The following is a 22,035-nucleotide window of genomic DNA, read 5'->3' as shown; positions in this document are numbered from 1 at the left end:
CAGAGGTGTTGAGAGGCCAAGGTGTGTAAACACAAGAAAACCACTGAAGACAGGGCCTGGCACACACCAAGTGCTCCCCCAGGAAAGCAGAACCCCAAATCTCTGAATCTACATGATGCAGCGCTAGATGGACGGAGGTGTGGAGCTGCAGCCGCCAGAGCAGACGGCAGACCCCAAGCCCTCAAGTCCACCTCCGGGCCACGGGAGCCTCCCCAGGGCGCTGCTCCTCAGCTCAGACTGCACCTTGGTCCGTGACGAGGCGGACACCGCGGCCAGCTAACTCCTCTTCCCACTCTCCCATCCAAGTACTAAGCAGGCAGGACCCTGCTTAGCTTCCGCCAGAAGACGAGATCGGGCGTGTTCAGGGTGCTATGGCCGTAGACGCGTGTGAGTCTGAGGCACGGAAATTCACTGTACTCCTGGTTATTTACTAGAGATGCGGTTAATGGGCGTGCTCCGTACATAACTAACGTGGGCAAGGCAGCCGTGTAATGGAGGCCTCAGAAGGCTGCTCTCTCTTTTTTTTTTTTTTAATTTTTTCATTATTATTTTTTTTTGTCTTTTTGCCATTTCTTTGGGCCGCTTCCGCGGCATATGGAGGTTCCCAGGCTAGGGGTTGAATCGGAGCTGTAGCCACCGGCCTACGCCAGAGCCACAGCAACGCAGGATCCGAGCCGCGTCTGCAACCTACACCACAGCTCACGGCGACGCCGGATCGTTAACCCACTGAGCAAGGGCAGGGACCGAACCCGCAACCTCATGGTTCCTAGTCGGATTCGTTAACCACTGCGCCACAACGGGAACTCCAAGGCTGCTTTCTGAAATAAGCATTCAAGTGGCACAGGAGTTAGTGTTGAAAGCAAGTTGCAAATTCACGAATAAGCAAGCCTCCCTTTGCAGTACAATTAAACAAGTAAATAGGCCATTTGGGAGCTAAGAAAACGTTCCTGGTAAGGGCTCCAAGTTGGTTATGAACCCATAAACTCTGGCTTGAGGAGTGGGACGAAGGTCCAACAGGTATGGAGTATTCCTTAATTAAACAGGTCCTGATGACCTGTCACCCCATTCTCTCTCTCTCTCTCTCTCTTTTTTTTTTTTTTTTTTTTTTTTTGTCTTTGGTCTTTTTCGGGCTGCACCAGAGGTATATGGAGGTTTCCAGGCCACCCCATTCTCTCTCTCTCTCTCTTTTTTTTTTTTTTTTTGTCTTTGGTCTTTTTAGGGCTGCACCAGAGGTATATGGAGGTTTCCAGGCTAGGGGTCAAAACGGAGCCGCACCTGCTGGCCTGCACCACAGCCACAGCAACTCGGGATCAGAGCCACGTCGGCGACCTACACCACAGCTCACGGCAACGCTGGATCCTTAACCCCCTGAGCAAGGCCAGGGATCGAACCCGTGTCCCCATGGATGCCAGTCGGGTTCGCTAACAGCTTGAGCCACGACAGGACTTCGCAGTCACCCTATTCTTAATCTCAGCACACACTGTTGTTCTCCTCCCTGGCATCTACCCCACTCTTCTGCAGTAAACTTTATGCCTTCTAGCCTCCCAACTAGACCCAACTTTTGAGGTCAGACTTTGCACGCCTAAGCACTCAGAATAATTCTGAGCATACAATGGGAGTTCAACACATATTTGTTCAATGGCTAAACGAACGAATACACCGTTTTTGTTGGTCCTGTTCTGAGTGTTCGCTTTCTTGGACACAATAAGTTTTTCACTAGAGAAGGGTGTCGAAATCTTACGGAGTTGATGATCAGAAGTGCTTCCTTCAATGCTGTAGAGTGATCTTCATGGCTAAATAGCCGTGGGATAATGTTTTCTTGGCGAGGTTGACTTCTAGAGTTGATGCTACAAGAGAATTAAGAGAAAAACAGGAATCAGATTTTGTCCTTGAACTTTGTTCTTAATGTAAAAAAAAAAAAAATCATCCTGCAAACAACGACAATGCTTTATTTCTGGACGGCGCCTTTTCCAGAAAGTGCCACGTGCTGGTGTGGACCCATGTGTCACTCTGTTAGCATGGTGCCTAATCAGGGAGCTGGTGGATGCGATTCCCACGGGCATCAATGAGCCCTGCCGTGCCATCTCTCTTCTCTTCTCTTGCCGACTAGCTGGGGCCAGCCGTCTTGGCAGTCTGTGCCTTTGGTCTCGAAAAAGACCAGGAAAGCCGCCACGATCACCGCTGAGACCAGCGCCTCCCTGGACGGGCAGCGTGTGGCAACCCCTCGCCGTGTAACAGCTGAGGGCACACGTCTCCCGCTTTGAAACGGACGTCAACCTTCACGGCCTCTCCCTCCCCGCTGACGGTGGCCACGACCCCACGACGCCCTGTGTCGTCAGGCCCCTCGCCCTTTCCTGCCTCTCACTTTTGTCTGCGGAGCTCAGGGCCAGCAGCCTGCACGCGTCCTCTTGAAGGCCGACGGGAGATCAAAGCCAACGTCACGAGGGACTCTGATCAGAAAGGGGCTGGAGAATCGCCTCATAACATACACTCGCTGGCCTCCCCATCAGTGCTCAGTTAGACAGCTCGACTAAAGGGGGCATGATCGTGACTCAGCTCTCAAGCTGACTGTATTGCTCACCTGCACAGCCCCTTAGCTCTTCCCAGATGTGTGAGCGCGTGCGCGCGCGCACACACACACACACACACACACACACACACATTCACACACAGCTAGAACCGCTTTTAGGAAATACATAGAGGAGCCCCTGGTGGCCCAGCTGGTTAAAGATCCAGTCTTGTCCCTGCTGTGGCTCGGGTTCCATCCCTGGCCCTGGAACTTCCACATGCTGTGGGCGCAGTCACACAGTGTAAAGAAAGAGAAGTAACCTCACTTAAGAAATGAACTCCTGGAGTCACATCCCAGAACGGAATGTGTGGGGAGGAGAGGGGTTCGCAAAGCCTGGAAGCCTGGTAACCGGGGCAGTTCCTTAAATATTCATAATCCCTGAGATGGGGACAGGACCCAGCGGAATGGGACTGAGCTCCGTGGTAGATTTTACTGTACAAAGAGCAAACGGCTTTCCGTGAACGCGCCGAGGCTGGAAGGCCTGTTTTGTCTCTAAGATGCATACATAGGGCAATCCATACAAGATGCGTGGCAACATAAGCCAAATAGTTCTTAGAGCAAAAGCCTAAATTCTAAAACCTCATATTATTAAGTATTTTTTAATGTTTGGGGTCCCCACCACAATTTATGTGATAATGTAAATCTGAGGTTATAATAGACATCGGAACGAAAAGAGAAACAATGGCACTCCCGGCACATAACCCCCATCGCCCGCGACACCTGCACCTTGCAGAGCGCGGCTGGGAGACAAGCTAACACGCGTGGCTCCTTCCCGTGTAACACTGAGCAAATACATGTTTATACACACTTTTGTAAGAACACGCTTAGTGCTCAGAGAGTAATGTCAGCAGAGTGGGTGTGGGTACCCAGGGTATGCGGGCTCCATTTCTGCCCGCATGACTCACTAAGTCTATGACATAGTTTTTCATCTAGAAACTAGAATAATAATTATACCTACCTTATAGTTTAAGGTAATTTTATTTTTTATTTTATTTTATTTTATTTTATTTTATTTTTTGTCTTTTTGCCTTTTCTAGGGGCTGCTCCCGCAGCATATGGAGGTTGCCAGGCTAGGGGTCCAATCGGAGCCACCAGCCTATGCCAGAGCCACAGCAACGCGGGATCTGAGCCACGTCTGTGACCTACACCACAGCTCACGGCAATGCCAGATCCTTAACCCACTGAGCAAGGGCAGGGATCGAACCCGAAATCTCATGGTTCCTAGTCAGATTCGTTAACTACTGCACCACGACAGGAACTCCTTAAGGCAATTTTAAATAAGAAAAATATGTGGGGAGTTCCCATTGAGGCTCAGTGGGTTAAGAACCCAATTAGTATCCATGAGGATGCAGGTTCGATTCCTGGCCTCACTCAGTGGGTTAAGGATCCGGCGTTGCATGAGCTGTGGTGTAGGTCGCAGACACAGCTTGGATCCAGCATTGTTGTGGCTGTGGTGTAGGCCAGCAGCTTTAGCTGCGATTTGACCCCTAGCCTGGGAACATCCATATGCCATAGGTGCAGCCCCGAAAAGCAAAAAAATAAATAAATAAAAAGAAAGAAAGAAAGAAAGAAAAAAGAAAAATATACGGAAACATAATTTATAAGCTGTAAATCACTACGTAAAAGTTGGTAAATGTTCAATGAACACCAGCTGGTCACTGAATAAATGAAGAAAAAGTAATTTGGATGTTCTTTAGCATTTTACATATTATGATACGTGTAAGCAAAATTAATTTAATTTTTTTACATACCTATTTCTTTTTGTCATGGGAATTTTATTGCTAGTTTCCAACCACTGAGGCTCATAAATTGATGTTAGAAATTGCTTCCAATTGATTTTAGCGGTGGTTTTGAGTCCAAATCTGAATTTGAAAAAACAAAAGTAGTATTTTAAACATTTTGTTCCGTAACACTGCATGGATTAAATGCTTAACATTGAATTGAAAATGGCAGCAGTGAATCTGTATAGATGCAAACTATTGCTCTTGGAATGGATTAGCAATGAGATCCTGCTGGGTAGCACTGAGAATTATGTCTGGTCACTTGTGATGGAGCATGATAATGGGAGAAAAAAGAATGTATACATATGTGTAACTGGGTCACCATGCTGTACAGCAGAAAAACAAAAACTGTATTGGGGAAATAGCAATTAAAAAAATTTTTTTTAAACAATTTAGTAGAATAATACTACGAATTGATTTTTTTTTAAAGCAAGGAAAACCCAAACAGATTACACATCTCGATGTCTGTATATTAGCAGCCGCATACATTGAAGGAAGAAGAAAACAGATCTGATTAAAATCCTAACGTTCATGAAGTAATTCTTTCAAGTTCATTATGTGAGGTGCTCCATCAGAGGGGAAGGCAGATGAAGGCGCCAGTACGTTCACGTTCTAGGTCCAGAAAACAGAGAAACAAGAGGGAGGACTTGGGAGAAAAGCCCTAGACAAGCTGGGGTGAGACCCAGCCCCACTGCAGGGTAGGGTGAATGAGGAGCCCCTCGCCTCCAGCCGTGTGGGAAGAACTGCTCTACCCGGGAGTTTGGTAGATGCCCTGCCCCCGGGTCTGGTTACTAAACCGCTTCCGCTCCAGCACCAGGCATGTGGTCATGAGAAAGACAGAGACGGACTGACTGATGATTTCAGTAGCCTCCATGGCAACATCGAATAAGCAGGTTGTGTGACGGTCACAGACAGAACAAAGTTCATCTTTCGTACTCAGCTTTTCTTCCCCGAACTTTGAGCACCATTTTGATACAGTCGGTTAATGCTACATAGTTTCACCTTAAATTTCAGCAAGTTAAAAATTAACCAATTTTCTATTTTGGAAACCCTGTGGCTACTAAAAAAAATAGAATCAGCTCCATATGTTTTGCTTAGGTAACTACCTTGCTCTTTGGGAAAAATATCAAATTAGAGCTTCACTCCATGCCATATATGAAAATAAATTAGAAATAGAATAAAAAATTAAATGTAAAAACTAGGACCACTGGAAAAAAGAAAAGAAAATCTAGGCATCTATTCGATCTGGTATTTGAATGAGAATGAACTTTTTTTCCTTTTTTGGCCATCTCGAAGCACATGGATTTCCCAGGCCAGGGATCAGATCCGAGCCGCAGCAGTAACCTATGCTGTAACTGTGGCAACACCGGATCCTTAACCCACTGTGCCAGGCCGGGGATCGAGCCTGCCTCCCAGCACTGCAGAGACACCACTGACCCACTGTGCCACAGTTGGAACTCCAAGAATGGACTTTTAAGCAAAACTTAAGAGGAGAAATCACAAACTTCTTATTTAATTCCATCAAAATTAAAAATCTCTGTATACCAGAAATAGTAAAACAAAAATTTTTTTTTGTCTTTTGTCTTTTCAGGGTCACACCCACGGCATATGGAGGTTCCCAGGCTAGGGGTCAAATTGGAGCTGTTGCTGTTGGCCTACGCCACAGCACAGCAACGCCAGATCCTTAGCCCACTGAGTGAGGTCAGGGATCGAACCTGAAAGCTCATGTTTCCTAGTCAGATTCACTTCCGCTGCGCCACAATGGGAACTCCAAGTAAAACAAACTTCAAGATCTAAACAACGGACTTACAAAGTTACCTGTCATAAGTATGCACAACAAACCAAAGTACTTATACAAATGAATATGGAAATACTAGCTTGACTTCTTCCAGTAGTGGTGGAGTAAGATCCTACTGGACAAATCCTCCTACAGATAATCACAATAAACTCAGGGCACAGCTCCAAAAGCAGCGAGCCCAAAGCACCGTAGGGTGAAGAGAAGTGGGCGAATGCTGGTGGGAAATCCGTGCTGAGAGGAGCAGAGTTCTGAGGAGTATTTTTGATGCATTTGGCACCGCAACAAGAGGAGAGGCAAGGGCACCAGTTCAAAAAAAAAAAAAGTGGCCTTTATTGCATGGAAACCTAGAAGACCAAACCCAGGTAAACCATAAACCTAGAGAGAAAGAGGAAATCCTGGAAAGGAAAGAGATCTCTTTCAGAGGGGGGTCTCCAAATCCTGTCCCGCCACATTTCCGGCTGCTTCCTGAATCTCTCATGATAAGAACCTACTCAAAAGAGCTGAACACAAGATCAGAATTAAGATCAGAACTGGCACCCAAGAAACAGGGTATGCAGCCTGAGTTCAACCAAGCTAAAACAAAAGAAACAACATTCATTGAAAAAATAATCATAACAGGATTTAGAGACTCCACGATTTAACATTCAAAATTTCCAGGACAAAATCTAAAATTATAGTAATATGACAAACCAGGAAAATGGAACACGAGTAAGGAGAATATAAAATCAAATGAGAGGAATCCCAAATAAGCCAAATTTTTGTATTATCAGACAAGGTTTGTTTTTCTGTTTGTTTGTTTTTTGGTCTTTTTGCTATTTCTTGGGCCACTCCTGTGGCATATGGAGGTTCCCAGGCTAGGGGTCGAATCGGAGCTGCCGGCCTACGCCAGAGCCAGAGCAACGCAGGATCCGAGCTGCGTCTGCGACCTACACCACAGCTCAGGGCAACACTGGATCGTTAACTCATTAAGCAAGGCCAGGGATCGAACCTGCAACCTCATGGTTCCTAGTCAGATTCATTAACCACTGCGCCATGACGGGAACTCCCAGACAAGGATTCTAAAAGTGAGGATTATAAGTATTATCAATGAAATAAACATGCCTACAATGAGTCAAAAAACAGGAAATCTCAACAGAGTAATGGATAAAATAAAAACAGCTAAATAGAAATTTTAGAATGATAAAAATACTATCTGAATTTTAAAAAAAACCTACTTGACAGAGTTAACAAAAGAATGGAGAGGATAGAGGAGAGAGTGAGTGAACTTAAATATAAAACAAGAAAAGCTGTCCAATATGAAAACACGGAATACACATATATTTATAAAATGAATAGAGCCTCAAAGACATAATAGAAGACAGTCTTACATAAACCTAATTGGAGTCACAGAAAGAGAAGAGAGAAAGCATGAAACAGAAAAAAATACTTGAAGACATAAAGGCCAAAATTTCCCCCAAATTTGATTAAGATATACATCTACAGATTTAAGATACTCAACAAACACCAGACAGTATATACATGAAACTGACCATGCCAAGACACAGTTACAAAGCTGAAAGTCAAATTCAAAGGGTAAATGTTGAATGCAACAAGAGAAAAATGACTCATTACATACAGGACAACAATTTAACATGTGACTTCTTACCCAAAATAATAGAACCCAAAAGGAGTGTAAAATCAAAATAAAGTGTTGAAAGAAAGACCACGCTAAGAGATTTCGGAGATTTCCATCTAAGAAAATACCACTCAAAAATGAAGGAGAAATAAAGACATTTCTAAATAAGAGAAAACTAAGGGAAGCCATCGTTGGTACACCCATACCTCAGCAAAGGAAGCTCTTTAGGCTGAAAGAAAATGATAGCAGACGGAGACCCTGGTGCCTCAGAAAGGAACAGAAGGAGTATCAGAAATATCTGGAAAAATACAAAATGCTAGGGTTTTTTGTGGTTTTGTGGGGTTTTTTTTTTGGGGGGGGGGCTCTTTTCTTTCTTCATGGCTATTTGAAGAAAAAACCATGGAATTCCCGTTGTGGCTCAGCAGGTTAAGAACTCGATACAGTGTTCAGGAGGATGTGGGGTTTGACCCCAGGCCTTGCTCAGTGAGTTAAGGATCCAGCATTGCCACAAGCTGCAGTGTAGGTTGCAGAAGCAGCTTGGATACAGTGTGGCCGTGGAGTGCTGCAGCTCCAATTCCATCACTAGCCTGGGACCTTCCATATGCCATATGTGCACCCAGAAAAAGAAAAAAAGAAAGAAAGAAAGGAAAAGAAAACACTATCCTGTGGGTTTTATAACATAGGAAGATATAACACATATACTGTCCATACTATAAAGGACACGGCGGGCAGGATATAAACCTGTGTGCTTACATAGTTTCTACGTTTTAGGTGAAGTGGTACAGTATTAACTGCGTAGACTGGGAACAGTTTAAATGTATACTACAACCTACAGAACAACCATTAAAAATCAGGCGAAGAAGTATATCTAAGAAGATTTTAGAAAGTTAAAGTAAAATTCTAAATAATTCAAATAATCAGAAAAGGAGGCTGGAAAAAAAAAAAACAAACGAAAAGCAAAAGGAGAAAAAAATGGGGACACAAATCCAAACGTATCAATAACTACTTTAATATTAACGAATTAAACACCTCAGTTAAAAGACAGAGATTATCAGAGCAGATTTTTAAAAAGCAAGATCTAGGAGCTCCCTTTAAGAATCTGTCTGCAGACACTCAGGTCGCTGCAGAGGCACAGGTTCAATTCTCAGGCCAGCGCCGTGGGTTAAAGGATCTGGTGTTGCCGCAGCTACAGCACAGGGACGGGGATTCAATCCCTGGCCCAGAAGTTTCCGTATGACGTGGATTCAGCCATTAAAAAAAAGAGACACAAATGGGTAAACAGAAAAGCCATGTGGTCAAGGTCAGCGTCGTCAACGGTGTACCCTTGACATGATGCAGTAAGAACAGTCCTTTACCTCTGTGGGCTTCCTCCCATTACCCTAAGCTGAGCGGACCAATCCCAGTCGACAGACAGTCCACACAAATACCCAACCCGAAATCCTCAAAACGGGCAAGGACATCAAGGTCAACGAGGAAAATCTAAGAAACCGTCAGAACCAAGAGGAGCCCAGGAAACGTGACTACTAAGCGTCAAGAGGCAGCCTAGATGGTCTCCTGGAACAGAAAGAAGAAGGCTGGGGGAAATGAGGAGACATGAATAAAATACGGACTTCGGTCAATAATAATGGATCAGTCTTAGTTCATTAATTGTGAAAAAAAAAATGTACCATAATAACGTAAGAGGTTAAGAAGAGAAGCTGAGTGTGGGATATGCTGAAACTCTCTGAACTTTCTTCACAGTAATTCTGTAAATGTAAAGCTGTTTTAAAATTAAAGTTATTTTTTAAAAAAAAGATATTGAGGGAATATTATGATTAGCTTTATGCAATACATGTTTTAACTAAGATGAAATGGACTTTGCGGAAAAACACAAATTATCAAAAATGACCCAGGAAGAAACAGGAAACCTAAATAGGTCTATACTAATTTTTTTCGATGGAATTTGTGATTTAAAACATTCCCCAAAAGAAAACGCCAAGCCTAAATGGCATCTCAGACGAATTCCAGCAAACATTTAAGGAAAGTAGTAGTAATAGCAACGCCGGTCAGAAAATAGAGGGAAGGAGACATTTCCCAACACATTTCCCAAGGCCCCCGTTACTCAGATCCCAAGCCCTGGAAAATTTTTTACAAGAAAAAACAACTTGGAGTTCCCGTCACGGCGCAGTGGAAATGAATCCGACCAGGAACTATGACAAGAAAAATGAATAAAAGGCAAACATTGCAAAGGAAAATTTTTTACAAGAGAAAGTAACTTGGAGTTCCCATCAAGGCACAGCGGAAACGAATCTGACTAGGAATCGATCCCTGGCCTCGTTCAGTGGGTTAAGGATCCGGCCTTGCCGTGAGCTGTGGTGTAGGTCGCAAATGTGGCTCAGATCTGGCTTTGCTGTGGCTGTGGCGTAGGCCAGCGGTAACAGCTCCAATTAAACCCCTAGCCTGGGAACCTCCATATGCCATGGGTGTGGCCCTAAAAAGACAGAAGACAAAGACAAAAAAGAAAAAAAAGAAAAGAAAAAGCAACTTCAGACAACTATCACTCATGAAAAAAATGCAAAAACAAATTAATAAATTTTAGCAAATAAAATTAAACAATATATAAAAAGGATACTCTATCATGACCAAGTGAGATTTAATCCCAAAATGCAAGGTTGGCCTAACATTTGTTTTGTTTTTGTTTTGTTTTAATGATTTTTATTTTTTTCCATCACAGCTGGTTTACAGTGTTCTGTCAATTTTCCACTGTACAGCAAGGTGACCCAGTCACACACGCACATATATACATTCTTTTTTTCTCACATTATCATGCTCCATCATAAGTGACTAGATACAGTTCCCAGTGCTATACAGCAGGATCTCATTGCTTAGGCTTAACATTTGAAAATCAAATGAGATCGGGTGTGTTGAAGGTGGAATTGCCGCAGACCAAGGGGGGGAAAAAAGTGAAGAAAGAAAAGAAAGAAAATCAATCAATGTAATTCACAATATTAATAGAATAATGGAGAAGAACATGATCCACAGAATAGATGAAGAAAAAGCATTTAACAAAAATCAGCCCACATCACACGGTTTTTTTTTAAAAAATCCAGCAAAATAGGAAACAGAATTCTCTTAATCTAATTAAGGGCATCTCTAAAAAGCCCAATGACTAAGTCACTCTGCCGTACAGCAGAAATTGGCACAACACTGTAAATCAACTATACTAAAAAAAAATAAAATAAGGAAACCCAGGGCTAACATCACACTATACAGCATAAGATGGAAAGATTTCTACATAAGATCAGGAAGAAGGCAAGGGTGTCTAATCTCACCATTTCTGCTCAGCGTAGTATTTAATGTCCTACCCAGAAACAGAAGACAAGAAAAATGAATAAAAGGCAAACAGATTGCACAGGAAGATGCAGGCTTGCCTTTATCTGCAAGCGACAGGACTGTATATTTAGAAAACGTTAAAGAACCTGCAATAAAGGTATCAGAACAAGTTAATCAGTGGATTTAATAAGGTCACACAGTATTTTACGTCGATATTTAAAAATCAATTGTATTTGTTAGTAAATAGCTGGAAAATGAAATTTTTTAAATTCCATTTTAAAATTCCATCAAAAATAAAAACACAGGAATGAATACAGTATGTGAAACATCGGAGCCCTGTAAACAACAAAACCTTGCCTGGGGAAGTTAAAGACTTCAACAAGTGGCCGTGCTCATGGCGTGGACACACACAGACATGTATGTGAACGGTTCATAGCGGCACCTTCGGTAAGGTCCCCACGCTGAAAACCACCCAAACATCTCCCAACGGCTGAGCGGATAAGCCAGCTGTGGAAGATCAGTCCTACAGGAATACCACTCAGCAGTAACGATTACTGGAATATTTCGATAAGCAACAACATGGACGAATTTTTAAACCTGGGAAGTGAAAAAAGACTACATGGTGTATGATTGCATTTGTGAGAACTCCAAGAAACGGCAAGACTACAGCGACAGGGACAGAGAGCAGATCGATAGTTTCGGGGGCTGAAGGTCAGGTGAGGGACCGCTTTCAAAGCACAAGGGCAGGATTTTGGGGTGACAGAAGAGTTCCACACACTGACTGGTCGTGGTTACTACATGCTAAAGCTCATTAAACTATGCATTTAAAATAGAATTTTATTTTATGTAACTTGTCCTGGGCAAAAATGTTTTTATTTATTTATTTATTTATTTTGTCTTTTGTCTTTTTGTTGTTGTTGTTGTTGTTGCTATTTCTTGGGCCGCATCCGCGGCATATGGAGGTTCCCAGGCTAGGGGTCCAATAGGAGCTGTAGCCACCGGCCTACACCACAGCCACAGCAATGCGGGATCCGAGCCGTGTCTGCAACCTACACCACAGCTCACGGCAACGCCGGATCGTTAACCTACTGAGCAAGGGCAGGGACCGAACCTGCAACCTCATGGTTCCTAGTCGGATTCGTTAACCACTGCGCCACGACGGGAACTCCCCAAAAATGTTTTTAAAACCTAGACCATGGTCAAAGGACCTGAACCAACAATGGTTCACAGAGGAAGTATACAGAACTTTTAACACGAAAAATGTGCAAACTCAACAGCAATCAAGGACGTGCAAATCAAAACAACAAAGCACTGTGCTTTCAACTATCAAATTAGCAAGGATTTAAAAACGGCCGTGTTAAATGCTGGTGAAACACACTCTCGTGAACCCCCCTCATAAGAATGTTAACACTTTCTGAAGGGTAGCTTAGCAAGATGTCATGTAAACCTGAGCAGCATTCAAACCCTTTGACTCAAGGGTTGACAAAACACTACACAGCCATTAAAAATTAATTTCAAAGTTTTTCTTTTTGTAACAACCCCAAAAATACTCTGATGCTCTGAGAGAAAGCAGAACATAATTTATACCTGACGTGGTCTCAACCACATTAAGCACGTATGGAGTGTGCGTGGGTGCACACATGTAAAAATTCTGGAAGGAAATATACCAAAATATTAATAATGGCCATCTCTGCCTATTACTGTGGGTAACTTTTTCTTTTCTTTTTTTTTTTTTTTTTTTTTTTTGTCTTTTTGCTATTTCTTGGGCTGCTCCCGCGGCATATGGAGGTTCCCAGGCTAGGGGTTGAATCGGAGCTGTAGCTATCAGCCTACACCAGAGCCACAGCAACCCGGGATCCGAGCCGCGTCTGCAACCTACACCACAGCTCACGGCAACGCCAGATCCTTAACCCACTGAGCAAGGCCAGGGATCGAACCCGCAACCTCATGGTTCCTAGTCGGATTCGTTAACCACTGCGCCACGACGGGAACTCCGTAACTTTTTCTATTTCTGGTTTCCCCTATTTCCCAGTTTGAGCCTGTGCAGCTTTTATAACCAACATGAATAAGCACAATTTTTGGAAATGAGAATCAGCACATAATTTTGCTAGAAATCAATTGAGTGACCATTATGGACCAAAGGCACAAAGATAAATACTGCTGATTTTTTAAATTCTTTTTTATCACTTATTTATTTATTTGACCCTCAGAGAATAAAAAGAAGAGGGGTAGGGGGTGGGAAAAGGATTGGCCCCACTTCAGTCACCTGTTCCAGGTAGAAGCCACTGGAGTATTAGAAAGAGACTGGATTATTGCAGAGTTAATCTGGTGATGATGCCCGCCACACGAGCCAGTCAACACAGCCCTTGGCATCGGGTACAGCCACAGACAGAGCAAGTGCTAATTTTCCAGTTACCGTCAGCAGGACTGGAGACAGGATGACGGAGTAGAAGGGCCTTGAGCTCCCCTCCTCTCATGAGCACACAGAATCAGAGCTAACCATCGGCCAAGTTGCCCTTCACAAGGCAGGGAGCTCAGCATCCCTCTCCCATCTTTTTTCTTTTCTTTCTTTCCTTTTTTTTTTTTTTTTTTTTTTGGTCTTTTGTCTTTTTAAGGGCCATACCTGCGGCATGTGGAGGTTCCCAGGCTAGGGGTCTAAGCGGAGCTGCAGCTGCTGGCCTCCACCACAGCCACAGCAATGCCAGATCCTTAACCCATGGAGCGAGGCCAGGGATGGAACCCGCAACCTCATGGTTCCTAGTTGGATTCGTTTCCACTGTGCCACAATGGGAACTCCCTCCAGTCTTTTTTTTTTTCTTTTTTCTTTCTTTTTCTTACTCAAATGAATTTATCGCATCTGTAGTTGTATAATGATCATAACAATCTGGTTTCACACCTCCAGTCTTACTTCAAGGCTATGTCACCGCACCTGCTTTCTGCCGTCACAGAATGTGAAGGACCTCTGTCAAGGCCCACCCAGAGGGTCCTGCAGATGCTTACAAGGCGGCTGTGCGTTGCTGTGATGTTCTCCAACCATCGGCATTTCATTAACTGGATCTAGTAAGAGAGAAGTAACAAGGGCCGCAGAGGCCTCAGAAAAGATGCGTGTATCGGAGAGGAGGGGAGGAACCCCCGCGAAAGCTTACGGCTCCGCCTTCGCTGAAGTTTCCAGAGGTCTGAGGCACGCTGGAATCGTCCCTCTCAAGTCAGAGTTGTCACGCCTGTAGCACCCATCCCGGAGAAAGAGGCGCAGGCTCGAAGGGTGTCTGGATCCGGCAGATGATCTTGTCCCGCCGCTGTGAGCCATTTGTGGGGAACCTACAAGGCTGCCAGTTCTGCGTGGTGCATAGAGCAGGAGGCCAGGCGACAAGGTGAACTGCTGTCCCGGCTGGGCCCACAGGAGTCGATGCTAACGAAAGTGGCTGTGGTGGGGGATGCCGTGTGGCCCCTGCAGCAAGTGCCAGTGGAAGGACCACTGCGCTCCCAGAATTCTGCAGCAGGGCTCCGTCCTCTGCTGCCCGGCCTGAGGCTGAGCTCAGGTCCTCACGGTGATCTCGGTGAAGGCCTGGCCGCGTGACAACGAGATATGAGACTCCCAGTGCCCAGAAGAGCCAGGCACTATCCGAGCTGCTGAGACACGGTCAGGTGTGGGCAGCAGCACCCCCTGGTAAGCGCAAGTGGCCTATGTGCCGCCAGGCTCGAGCAGGTCTGCAAGGTGCAAGCACTGCATCAACAGGTGCCCGACTCCCACGGACTGACTCCACGACCACACCCACGGCTTCTCAGGCGGGTCCACGGGGCGGGGCTGCAGAGGAAAGGTCTGGGCCTGGTTGATAGGCAGGACCGTGCAGCACGCTGCCTGGAGTGGAGGTCTGTAGCACCCAGCCCACGGGGGAGGCCCGAAGCCGCGGGCACGTCTCCGGAGAATCTAACGCCCATTAGGGAAGGAGGAAGCTCCTTACTGATTCGTGGGCTGTGACTGATGGGCTGGCTGGCTGCTCAGGGACTCAGGATGAGTGAGACCAGAATCTAGTGACAAAGAAGCCTGGAAAAGAGGTGCTTGATGGACTCCAGAAAGAAAAGCGCAGCTTATAATGGCATGTATGTCCCAAGTAAGTGCCCACTGGATGCCCACAGAGGCAGGAGCGGAGCTGGGCCTTGGTCTGAAGATGAGAACGTCTCATCAGGAAGGCGGAGCGGGCTGCTGCCCACGGCCGCTTCCTCCAGGCAGGCTTCCCAGTCACCCAGTGAAGACTACCCTGGGCCTCTTGTCCCAGGAGGGCGGTGAGGGGTCTTCACGAGATACACACTCCGCATTCAGGTTTGCTTTCCCTGGCGGAGACGCCTCTGTCACTGCCGGTGTGTGGACCTCCAGAACGCCTGACCCGTCACCATCATGTCCCACGCAGCACAGCATCTGACCAGGGGACCCGTTCCCTGCTGGTGAAGGCTGGCAACAGTCTCTGGTGGTCTCAGATCCACAGAATTCGCCTCTGTCACCACAGAGCCCATCACAGACATGCAAGGATGGTTGGGCACCCGGCTGAGGCCTCGGCTCCAGAGCCGGCAGAGCAGAAAATGCTCTGTGGGGTGACGCTGCTCTCCTGCGGGATGCTTTACGCGTCTTAAGCCAGCTGTGGTGGTCCAACAAAGAGGCGGCAGCCAGGGCTGAGACCCTGTGATGAAGGCTGCGCGCCCCAGGTGAGTGATGCTGTCCATCAAAGATGCTGGCGAGAAAGCAGGGGGGCACAGCATGGACAATGGATGACGGCACTGCAGTCGTCACTTTAGCTCGTGCGACCAGTACAAGGTGAACTGTAGCAGCTCTTTTGTGTGCTGTTGTCATCTTCCTAATCCCCCACTGCCCTATTTTTTAAAAAAGCACTGATGACAGATGACAGCTAACATTTAGATTTCAGGTGTGAGGCAGGACTCTGAGCAGCTCCTGTTTGGGGGACGTGCGGTTTTCGTTCCTACAAAGGACAAGGGCTTTCGTGCCTCCAAGGCTGAGGCTCAGAATGGTGGATGGCACGGGATAGTTCTCATCTGTTCTTCTCTACTCAGCCTGGCGCCCTGGTGGGCCGCTTCATCTGGCCCCTGGTAGCCCTGGCGTTCAGGTGGGTTGGCCGGTGGGGCACCATCGGGAGACTGGAGGCTGCGGCCACGCTCTTCCGCTGAAGACCTCATCTGCCCTCGGCGGCCCTCTCCTTCGGCTGCCCTTCTTGGTCCTCGCAGCAGCTTCTCCCCCACTTGCCCCTTCAGGACTAAGAGAGAGGAAAATGCTTCCCCATCTACGGATGCCGCCTGGGTAAAAGATCCTTCGATAAACTCGCATGCCATCAGCTTTCTGCCTGGACCCTGCCCAACGTGTGTCCAGATGCAGAAAACCACAGCGGAATACAGGACAGCTCCCTCATGCCCAAGAGCAGCCTTCACCTTAAGTCACCCCCCCCACCCCCCGCAAGCCCAGTCCTGGCAATCACTGATTTCACCTCCATTCCTATTTTGCTCCTTCTCTGGAATGTCATCTAAATAGAAGACATCCTAGACACATAGATTTCAAGGGTTTGGCCAATAACTGAAAATACTTCCCAGGGTATTGCTTCTACACTTCGTGTAATTTGGGCTAAATGGCTTGTTTTTGGTTGGCATGGCTTCTGCAGGCTAATGTTCCCAGTGCGGATGGGAAAATTCTCACCAGGAGATGTTTCTGAGCAGGGACCTGCTCACTTGATGGATGGACGAGGCCCAGCCTCGGGTGAACATGCCAGTCTCAGCATTTATTCCGGCCTCTCAACTCTCCCACAAGCCTTATTCTTCGTATTCGAACTCTGGGTTTATTTTTCATAGGTCTATTTTATACAAAAGGCTAGACGCTACGGAGAAGCACAGCATGTTAGCAACAAAGGTCAAGTTATCTGTTCAATTAAAGTCTACCATTATGTTAAAGCAGATATGGAAAGTCGTTTCTAAAGCCCCTGAAATATTATTTGGATCAGGATTTTATGCCTCATTACCAAGCTGTTAGGGTTTTTCATTTCTTTCCATTTGTAAGTTTGATAGGAAAATAATTTAGCACATCATTTTGTTGGGCCTGAGAGTTTAGATTTTATTTTACTCCCTGCTTTTATTCTTTTCTGTATTGCTTGCCTTTAAAAAAAAAAAATTAAGGGTGTGTTTTAAAATTTTATTCTCAAATTAAAATGCAGTAAAATGGGCTTTCTTGTGTGTAGACTGGTATGAGTTTTAACTCAGGTAGAGATTCGTGTAACCATCCCACCCACAGGGTAGAGAACGGCCCCATCACCCCACACCGGCTTCAGGGGGCCCCTCTGGGACCATGCCCTCCCCCACCCTCAGCCCTGAAACCACGGATCTCTGCTCATTCCTAAGGTTCTGCCTTGTGCCGACCGTCATATAAATGGAACCCTACAGTAGGAACCTCCGACGTGGGGTTCTCTCACTCAGCAGGATGTCTCCGAATTCACCCGTGATGTATGTGCAATGGTTCATGCCTTCTTAGTGCTCAGAAATATTCCAGTGCGTGGAGGCACCAGCTCGCTCGTCCAGTCCCCAGCTGAAGTGCACTGGGGTTGCGCCCGGGTTTGGGAGACAATGGACAGAGCTCTGAACGTTCACGTACCGGTCTCTCCATGAACTCTTAACTCTTCTGTTCGAATAACAGAAGTCACATAGAGCTTGTCCAATACAGTCATGGACACATCCTGGTAAGTTAACAAAAATACTAAACCCAAAGGTAGGAGATGAGTTTTGGTTTCTCGGGAGGCTCTGAATGCAGAGGTCAAGGGGAGTTAAGGGTGTTCGCTTCCAGCAAAATACATGGTGTCCCAACTAGACCACCTTCTGGGGGCCAGTGGGGGGGGGGGCTTGAGAGGAGAGCAAAGGAAAGGGGACCATCAGCGCCAACTCCCACCCCCGACCCCGGGGGCCAAGCCGGTGCCACTCTCTGCAGGACACGAGGCCCACCTCTAAGTCACTTTCCGTAGGCCACTGTCTCCATGGTGGCAGAGAGCAACCCCTGTGCAAATCCAAGACACAGGTAAGAAACAACAGCTGTGACAGCGCAGGGAAGAACCCCAGTCTTCTCTCTAAAGCTGGAGCCGAAACTATAAGGGCGGTGACGTGGGCAACTGCAGTCAGACCCTCGTACAGAATGTCCGTGGACGAGGGACATCTAGATGGACAGGACAGAGCACGGGACACACCTCAATCCGAAGCACGGCCAGAACCGAAGGTGACAAAGCAGACGTCACAAACAAGGGGGGAAGGGATTATCTCACAAGCGGGCCGTGGTAAAAGAGGTTCTCAGTTGGGAAAAACACTTGACGTGAAGACTCACCTTGCCTCAGAAGGCATTCAAGTGTTCCGTTTTCAAAGCATAAGAAAAATAAGCAGAGTAGAAAAAGAGTTTTATCAAGCCTCGGTAAGAATGATGAATTCATAGATTTTTAAGCAACCGAAGACATTGCAAAAGGCGAAGATTAATGCATTTGACTGTATTAAAATGTCAACTTGGAAACAACGAGGTATCATGTGCTGCCTGGGAGACGGCAAGCTGGGAAAAGAGCAGCAGCACCCGCGGCAGAAGACGACGAGCTGTCAATAAGTCTCTAACTATTAAAAAATTATTCAACAGAAAGGTGATGAGCTGGACCTAAAAAACCACCAGTGGGGCCGTGAAGCAATTAGGACCTGAAGAGGAGTCTCGTCCAGGGAGACACAACCAGTGCACAGGTTCGTGGCACGCCCAAGCTCCGTATCCCTCTGAGAAGAAAATGCAAAGGAAGACAGGAACGGGCCTCCATTTATACCTCTTAAGTTATCAATATTTTAATACAACATTCATATCCAAGGCTGGAAAGAATATGAAACGAGGAGTTCCCGTCGTGGCGCAGTGGTTAACGAATCCGACTAGGAACCATGAGGTTGCGGGTTCACTCCCTGCCCTTGCTCAGTGGGTTAAGGATCCGGCGTTGCCGTGAGCTGTGGTGTAGGTTGCAGACGCGGCTCAGATCCTGCGTTGCTGTGACTCTGGCATAGGCTGGTGGCTACAGCTCCGATTGGACCCCTAGCCTGGGAACCTCCATATGCCATGGGAGCGGCCAAAGAAATGGCAAAAAAAAAAAAAAAAGAATATGAAACGAGAACACGCACACGTGTTGCCTGCCGTGTAAACCACAGCCGCCTTCTGCGGGAGCAGCCCTGCCGCCCTTATGAACATTCGCAGAAGCACTCACACGCTGCCCTTGACTCTGACTTTTAGAAACACGTCCTGAGGAAGGGGCCTGCTGGCCAGAGGAGAGAGGAATGTGCCTGAAGATGGGGCTCAGGCCTTTGTGCGGACCCCCCCCCCGCCCCCCGCACTTAACACAACCCCAGTCCCTCCCCGGTCGGCCGGCCTGCCCTCTTCCTCCTGCCCTCCTGTCGCCTCTGCTCCGGGCACACAGGCTTCTGCCAGGCCTCGGGACCCGCCGCCTAGGGCAGCCCCTGGGGTGCTGGTCCCTGCCAGGGGCGCCCTTTCTACCGCTGCTCCTCCGACCTCTCCAGTCTTCACTCAAACCTGTTTCTGACAGGCCCTTCCAGACCCCTCCAGAGTGCTCTGAGTTCCTGTTTTTCTCCAGTACAACCCTGCCGCCTTCCTCCACCGCCCCCGTCACACGGCAGGTCTTACTCCGTTACTTATGTCGGTTGGGGTTGGTCTCGCCAGCAGCAGGTCAAGCTCCCCGAGGGCGGGATCGTGTCTTTCTTATTCCCCATCACGTCCCTAGCATCCAGCACAGTACCTGGCATGCTGCAAATGCTCAGGAATTGTTTGTTGAACGACTGATTAAACACGTGAATAAACAAACAGAAGCAAAATTAGAAAAACCCCAAACCCGCAAATGACAGGGACACAGCTACATACACCGATGCATAAAATTAAAGGGCCCAAACAACGGCTCATGACCCAGTCAAACCAGTCCCTTTGAAGACACCGTTTGCCTGCTCTGGATGGAAGGTCTTGCTCCAACTATCCACGTGGGAAAACTCCCGTGTCTCTCTCGGAGGTTCCGTCTGTTTGCTGGCTGGAAGCTCTTCTAACTTCCCATGCAGCAGGAATAAATTAAGGTAAGATTTCCAGCAACACAGTTGCCAGCTGCCCAACCTTCTGGTTGAATCACCTAGAAGCACGTCAAACCTATCAACAGCGACTGGGATAAATACGTCAGTGAAATTGTCTTGAATATAGAGCTGAGGTTGAAACCAAGAAGGGAAAGGCACGGGTGCCGGAAGCAAGGAGGGAGCCAACTCTAGAGCAGTAAGCATGCGAGTTACCACCACAACAGCCCAGGGCACCTCAGACCTGCAGAGCAGTGTGCCAACCACAGCCCTTGGATTTAATACAGGCTCTAAGGAGCTGGGGTGTTAACGTCAGCCTGGGGTTAGGAGACCTGGGATTGTGCAAGGCTGGGCAGCAGATGGGGCATCACTGAAGGAGAATCCGTGGAACCGAAAGAGATTCTCGGAAAAGAGTCAGAATGCAGCCCAGAGAGGCAGAGACATGGCAAATAGAAGAGAGCCTAAGACACGTGGAAAATGGAAGGAGGGGTCGGACATGCATTTAATAGGAGTTCCAGGAGAAAAGACCAAGGCGGCTGGGGGGCAGGGGGGTGGAGACGGCTTTCAAAGCGTAACAGCCACCAATCCTTAGAGTGAGATGCTAAGAGTCTGGGAAGATTAAATAAACAGGTATTTTCATCAAAACACATTGTAGGGAAACTCTAAAGTAAAAAAAAAAAAAAGAAAAGAAAAGAAAATCTTGGAGTTCCCTTCATGGCTCAGCAGTTAACAAATCCGACTAGTGACCATGAAGTTGCAGGTTCGATCCCTGGCCTCCCTCAGTGGGTTAAGGATCCTGCGTTGCTGTGGCTGTGGAGTAGGCCGGAAGCTGCAGCTCCGATTCAGTCCCTAGCCTGGGAACCTCCATATGCTGTGGATGCAGCCCTAAAAAAAAAAAAAAGAGAGAGAGAGAGAGAAAGAAAGAAAATCTTAAGGGCAACCAGAAAAAGAAAAAGAAAAAAATCATCTCTAGAGTATTGGCAATGAGACAGCAGACTCGTGCTAGGAAAGGCCAGAAGACCAAAAGCACTTCCAAAGCGCTAAGACAGAATAACTCTCAGACAAGAACTCCATCTTCGTTTAAGAGGAAGGGGGACGTAGGCATCTCTGAAAACAAAGACTGACTGGCCACTTACAGGAGCTCAGACCACCAAAGGACATGCTTCAGGAAATTAACTGCAGGAGGAAAGAGCAGGATACAAGAAGCAGGGAGGAGATAATCCAGGAGTTTCCCAACAACGGTAAAAGCAGGAAAACCTGAACAAGTACGGAGTGCACCAAGAAAAAAACAAAAACAAAAATAATGACTAGTTCAGGTGCTACCGAGCAAGGCCGGGCGCGGCACTCACCAATGAGAAGGTGGAGGCTGAAGGCACGTGTTTTCTTCAGGACAACAGAAACACTGATTGGCTGTCGGTGTTCTAAGTTTAGAACAGGTCAAAAATTTAAGGGTAATCAGGGTAAGAATAGAAGTAAAATATTTAAGTCTCAAAGTGGTGAAGGAAAAAAAGGCGTGATAAGAAAAGCACAGCCAGAACCAGACATGGTGGAGAAAAAAGAAACAGAAAAGAAAAAGCAATCCCACCCCTGGGCATATACCCAAGCGAAACGTTCCTTCGAAAAGATACATGTGCCCCTGTGTTCACTGGCGCGCTCTTCACAGCAGCCAAGACATGGAAACAACCTAAATGTCCACTGACAGATGAGTGGGTTCCATACATATATGTGATGGAATACTATTCAGCCATAAACATTGACCAAATAACGCTCTTTGCAGCAACATGGATGCAACTAGGCATTCTCATACTAAGTGAAGTAAGTCAGAAAGAGAAAAAGAAAT

General features: G+C 46.7%; 1 protein-coding gene across 1 annotated transcript in view; it reads right to left on the bottom strand.

The window, feature by feature from the left end:
• Positions 1 to 22,035, bottom strand: part of EFCAB6 (EF-hand calcium binding domain 6) — a 221,323-nt gene that overhangs the window by 129,188 nt on the left and 70,100 nt on the right. The window contains 2 exon segments of the mRNA XM_084955059.1: positions 1,742 to 1,847; positions 4,321 to 4,431. Of these exon segments, the coding sequence (XP_084811185.1) occupies positions 1,742 to 1,847; positions 4,321 to 4,431 (217 nt within the window).

This window comes from Sus scrofa, chromosome 5 (genome assembly GCF_054392235.1).
Source record: "Sus scrofa isolate SSC_HxYL_T2T_F1_AM1 chromosome 5, Sscrofa_HxYL_maternal_Yorkshire_Landrace_v2.0, whole genome shotgun sequence".
NCBI classification, from domain to species: Eukaryota; Metazoa; Chordata; class Mammalia; order Artiodactyla; family Suidae; genus Sus; species Sus scrofa.
Note: the sequence above shows the minus strand (reverse complement) of the source record. Positions and strands in the feature narration are given on the sequence as shown.